Below are 6,449 nucleotides of genomic sequence, written 5' to 3'. Positions count from 1 at the left end.
TACCAGGTGAACGTATATATTGTGACTTATGTGGTCCGATGGAAACGGCATCTATCAGTGGAGCGAAATACTACATTTTATTCAAAGATGATGCCTCAGCCTTTTGTACTGTAATGTTTATTAAACATAAATCTGACAGTCTCGAATGTTTTAAGAAATACGTCAACTTATCTAAAAATAAATTCGGTAGATCAATAAAAGTTTTTCACACAGACAATGGTACCGAATTTTGTAATTTCGAGTTTCAGGATTATCTTTCGAGACAGGGTATTCAGCACGAGACGACAGCGCCATACACTCCCGAGCAAAACGCCAGAGTGGAACGGGAAAATAGAACGGTCGTTGAGAGTGCTCGGTCCATGCTATATACGAGGGACTTACCAAAGAATTTATGGGCCGAAGCAGTTAATACTGCTGTATACGTATTAAACAGAACTCCTACGACACAGACTCCCAACTCAACACCCTTCGAGACATGGTACGGTAAGAAACCATCATTAGATCACATCAGACTGTTCGGCAGCGAAGCGTACGTATTTGTTCCAAAACAAAGTCGCACCAAATTGGAACCTAAAGGAAGAAAAGTGATTTTAGTTGGATATGATAAAGATTCAACAAATTACAGATTATTCGATCCAATAAGTAAAAAAAATTACGATTTCAAGAAACGTAACTTTTAATGAGGCGACTGAGGTGAAACTTCCGAGAAGAAACACAGTTTTGGTTCATCTAGAAGATTACAGAGATGAGAATATTCAACCGCTGGAAGAAAATAAAGACGTAAATGCTCAAGAAGACAAGCAGCAACCTGTAGAAAAACCAGGACAATCACAGGATAAAGTGCAACTGGAAGATAAAAAAACGAGTATTACGACCTAGAGAAACTTTACATCCTCCAAATCGCTATGAAGCTAATTTTGTAGAAGCTGATATACCGATGACTTTTAATGAAGCTGTGTGCAGTCCAGATTCGAAAAAATGGATGGCAGCAATTGCAGAAGAACTAGAAGCCTTGAAACAAAATGATACGTGGGAGCTAGTTCCTTTACCTCCTGACAAAAGATGCATCACTTCGAAATGGGTATTTAAGGTAAAAAGGCATCCAAATGGTCAAATTCAACGTTACAAAGCAAGACTCGTGGCAAGAGGTTTTGATCAAATTGAAGGAGTTGATTATACGGAAACCTTTGCACCAACAACAAGGTATGATACAATTCGAGTCTTACTTGCTTTATCTGTGTCTAAAGATCTCAAGATATTACAGTTTGATGTTAAAACTGCATTTCTTCATGGTGAACTGGATGAAGAAGTTTATATGGAGGTCCCTGAAGGAGTGATGGAGTCGACGAATTTAGCTTGCAGATTGAAGAAAGCCTTATATGGGCTGAAACAAGCATCTCGATGCTGGTATCTCAAACTTAATGATTTTCTCAAGAATCATGGTTTTCGTCAATGTCAGGCTGATAAATGCATTTATATTGGAATATTCGAAGGTCGTATAGTATTGATCGGTGTCTATGTGGATGATGGTATTGTCCTTGCAGAGGATGAGGAAACAGCAATGAAGATAATCAGCGCATTAGAACAAACTTTTCAAGTTACAGTAGGCGAACCAGAGTATTTTCTTGGAATGGAAATAAAGCAAGACAAGAAAACTGGGTCGATATTTCTTCATGGAACTGGATACATTGATCGATTAATCAAGAAATTCAACATGGAAGACGCAAAAACAAAGAGTGTGCCAGCTGATCCGCACGTGATATTAACTTGTAATCCGGAAACAGAAGAAGATGATCTCGAAGATAAAGTACCCTACAGAGAGGCGATTGGATCGCTTATGTTCGCAGCTTTAACTACAAGACCGGATATCATGTTTGCGACGAATCTCCTTAGTCGTTTTCAAACTAATTACAATGGAAGTCACTGGAAAGCCTTAAAATGCATTATAAGGTATCTGAAGGAAACACGTGATTTTGGGATCTTATACAGTAAGGACAACAAAGATGAAAAATTAGTCGGATACTCTGATGCTGACTATGCCAACGACAGAGAGACCAGACGTTCAACAACAGGATATGTTTTCCTAATGTGTGGAGGCCCAGTCACCTGGGCATGTCAACGACAGAAGTCCGTATCCTTATCCACAACGGAGGCGGAGTATATGGCAGCATCAAATGCCACCAGAGAAGCAGTATGGTTAAAACAACTATTACTAGAAATTGGAGAAGGACAGACCAACGCGACTACACTGTACATTGACAATCAAAGTACTATTAAATTAATACAGAATCCAGTTTTTCATAAAAGGTCTAAACACATAGACGTTGCTTATCATTTTATAAGAGAGAAGTACGAGAGTAACGTGATAGATGTTAAATATATTCCAACGACAGAGCAATTAGCAGACATATTTACAAAGGCTTTGCCTAAGATTGTTTTTCAGAATATTCGCTCTCTTCTTAACATAAGAAACAAATAAGCGTATAAAGTTATTAGTATTAATATTTTTTATGTGTCATTTGAAGTCTAATATTTGCGTTTTTATTCATAAAAGATTTGCGTTTTAGTATGTAATCTCTATTAGTTTTAAGAGATCTCATGTGATAGTTAGCAGATATTTTTGGGTTATTTTTTTAAAAATAGGCATCAAAATAGTGGGAGTGTTAGAAGTATTTTTATTGGCCTATTTCTTTGTATGATTCTAATTGGTTAATACTGCTACTAGTAAGATAATGTCCCTAGTCTATACTGCACCCTATGCACTCTGTGCACTCCTTCTGATGATATACACGTCTTAGTTTTTATATAGTTTCAGTTCGTTTCCGCCTTGCCTTGCCGCAAGCCGCCTGTATCTGCGTTCCTTAAATATATTCGTTATACCAGTAAATTTGTGTAATTTACTCAATACCAATGAAAGTTGATTCCATTGGAGGTTCAAAATATTTTGCCACCTTCATTGATGACAAGTCGAGATGGTGCGAAACTTATTTTCTAAAGAAGAAAAATGAACTCTTTGACAAGTTTTTGGAATTCAAGGCGAAAGTCGAGAAACAGACTGGAAAATTTATCAAGACTGTAAGGTCAGATAAGGGAGGAGAATATCGAAGCAACGAACTTGAAGATTACCTGAAGAAGGAAGGAATATGTCATCAGCGTACTGTAGATTATACACCGCAACAAAACGGCGTTGCAGAACGTCAAAACAGGACACTCGTTGAAATGGCGACGTGTATGTTGATTCAATCCGGCCTTTCGCGAACCTTCTGGGCGGAAGCAATTTTGACTGCAGCCTACATACGAAACAGATGTCCATCACGAAGCCTAGAGGGAAAATTACCTTACGAGATATGGACCGGGAAAACGCCAACTGCAATTCATTTTCAAATTTTTGGTGTGAAAGCCCACATGCTGGACAAGTCAAAACGCGTGAAATTCGATCAGAAAACGATTGAATGCGTATTCGTCGGTTATTCCACTGAATCGAAAGCTTACAGATTGTGGGACTTGAAGTCAAGGAAAATTCGCGTGAGTCGCGACGTGACCTTCGCAAACACCTTCCAGATTCAACAGGAATTTGAAGAGTTTATAGACGAGAAGACTTTACGCTCGAGCAGAAACGACATCGAAATACAGGGTTCTTTTCATAACGACAACGATCAGGAAGATTCTGACAATGAATTAGAAATAACCTTGACAAATCAAACTCACAATGAAGTCAACGTTCCAGAAGATATCGATGAAAATGAAGAAGAAGGCAACCCACAGATGAAAATTGGACCTGGACGTCCAAGGAAAATACTCACAGGTCAAAGAGGGCGTCCTAAAAAACAGCCACATATGATTCGGATTGAAGAACAAGAAGCAAACCGAGAAGATCAACGAGAAGAACGCCCTGAGATGGATCAAGCTGAAACCGAAGAAGAGTTCTTCAGTTGTTTTGCTGGGATGACTGAAAAAGGGGATCCACGTACAGCGAAGGAAGCCCTGTCAACAGCGGAAGCACACGAATGGAAAAAAGCCATGCGAAACGAGTATAAAGCCTTGATAGAAAATGGTACATGAACCTTAGTCGATCGTCCAAAAGATCGAAAAGTTATCGGTTCGAGATGGGTTCTACGGACCAAATTCAAGGCAGATGGCTCGGTAGAACGTCGAAAGGCTCGGATAGTGGCCAAAGGTTTCTCACAGGAACCGAACGTTGATTTTCACGAAACCTTCGCCCCGGTTGCTAGAATTAGCTCCATTCGAATCGTGATGGGACTTGCAGCAGAACTGGAACTGGAAGTTCATCAGCTTGATTTCACCAGCGCTTACTTAAACGGACATATTGATGAAGAAATCTACATGGAGCTTCCGGAAGGATTGTCAACAGTGCTGGAAGAAGAGCAACTCCAGAAGATATTCAAAGACAAGGTGTGTCTTCTAAAAAGAGCGATATATGGATTGAAGCAATCCGGCCGTCAGTGGTATAAAAAGCTTGATTTAAAACTAAAGCTTTTAGGTTTCAAACCACTTGATGCTGACCCTTGCGTCTACATTCGAAGAGAGAACGGAAAGTTAACGATTGCTGTGATTTATGTCGACGATGTCATTTTCGCCTCGAATGACAAGAACTGAAGAATGTCTTTGAACTGAAGGAAAATCTTGCAAAATCCTTTAAAATGAAGGATCTAGGGCAACTTCACTATTGCCTTGGAATAGAATTCTCTCAAGATAAGAAGAAACGCGAAATTCGGATGACGCAGAGAAAGTACATCCAAGATGTACTGAAACGTTTCAACATGGAAGATTGCAAACCAGTGGCTACGCCAATGAATCCTGCTGTGAAACTTTCGAAGAAGATGAGCCCGACCACCGAAGAGGACAAGAAACAAATGAGCCAAATCCCCTACAGAAATGTCATCGGCTCTTTGATGTATTTAGCTACAAGTACGCGCCCGGACATAGCGTACGCAATAAGTATACTCAGCCAATTTAGTGAAAATCCTGGTCAAGATCATTGGAAGGCTGCAAAGCGTGTGCTACGCTATTTGAAGAAAACCGAGAATTTGGGAATTACCTTCACTAAAACTGGTAACGAATTAGTCGGTTTTTCAGATGCTGATTGGGGTGCGAGCATAGACGACCGAAGATCTTACACCGGCTACGTGTTCAAACTGGCTGGCGGTGCTATCAGTTGGTCATCGAGGAAGCAGAAAACAGTGGCCATGTCGAGTGCCGAGGCAGAGTATATGGCACTGTCCGAAGCGGCCAAGGAGACCATCTACACACGAAGATTTTTATCTGAAGTCGTGGGAAAGCTGAACACTACGATGCTTTTCTGTGACAACCAAAGTGCTGGACTAATAGCGAAAAATCCGGTTTTCCATGAACGCACCAAGCATATAGACTTGTGACACCATTTCGTACGGGAAGCAGTTGAAGATGGCAAGGTCAAAATTGGGCATCTTCCAACCGAGGACATGCCTGCTGACGTGCTAACTAAAGGACTCTCAACACCCAAGCACGAAAAATGTATCAAAGACATTGGTTTAAAGAATTAATTTCTTTCCTTTATTATTCTTTTTCTTTTGTATTGTCACAAGGATTGCCTTTTTTACGGGGGAGTGTTGAAAATGATATAAAGGCGGCACTCCTGTGCCATCTATAGTTACATAGTTTTTCGCCCTATCAGAGAATCGCTTCTACCTAACTCACATTCTGTGGTGGTACGCGCCCTGATTACTTCTTGTAAAACGAAGATATTATTAAAAGAAATATATACATTTACACAAAACGCTGCATCATATCTGCCCATTTTCTTACACATACAATCTTATAAACATTTAAAAAAATAACAAGAAAATCTAGAATACTATTGCATAACGACAAGAAACGCAAAGCTTCTATCTAAAAACAACGCGTGACATTAGACGATCAAGAAACATTTTTAATTATATTGACAGTGCTTGTTTAATAAACCAATAAACACTAACAACTAGTTCATTTAAAAAATTGTTTTGAAAAATAAATTTCAATTTGTGACGTCGCTTTTGGCGTATATATAATTCACGCAACTATTATAGCTATTTAAAATTTAAAAATATGCCCCGGTCTCCCCTATAATAAATAAATATAGTAATAAGTAAATAAATTAGATACTTTAATCCTAGATTATAATATGTCTGTGTAGTTGGCACATCATTTTCCAGCAGATCAAAAATAAAAGGGAGTTCTTGTCGCATGCAGTCGAGTTCTATAGTTCCTGATACTTTTTAGTAATAGTTCTGGTGATTTTACCCAAAAAACAGTCGATCGAAAAAATGATCTGCTAACTTCCCGTAGCAGATCATTTTCTAGCAGATCAAAAATAAAAAAGAGTTCTTGTCGCATGCAGTCGAGTTCTAGAGTTCCTGATACTTTTTAGTAATAGTTCTGTTGATTTTGCCAAAAAAAGTCCATTGAAAAAA

At 39.0% G+C, this 6,449-nt stretch overlaps 1 protein-coding gene across 1 annotated transcript; it reads left to right on the top strand.

Moving 5' to 3' along the window:
• Positions 1 to 4,661: 4,661 nt before the first annotated feature.
• Positions 4,662 to 5,396, top strand: LOC139783665 (uncharacterized). The gene has a single exon (XM_071722811.1). The coding sequence runs from the start codon at positions 4,662 to 4,664 to the stop codon at positions 5,394 to 5,396; it is 735 nt and encodes a 244-aa protein (XP_071578912.1).
• Positions 5,397 to 6,449: the final 1,053 nt, after the last annotated feature.

Source organism: Temnothorax nylanderi, unplaced genomic scaffold (assembly GCF_030848795.1).
Source record: "Temnothorax nylanderi isolate EJ_2023f unplaced genomic scaffold, tnyl_v1.0 TNYL_tig0528_pilon, whole genome shotgun sequence".
NCBI lineage: Eukaryota > Metazoa > Arthropoda > Insecta > Hymenoptera > Formicidae > Temnothorax > Temnothorax nylanderi.
Note: the sequence above shows the minus strand (reverse complement) of the source record. Positions and strands in the feature narration are given on the sequence as shown.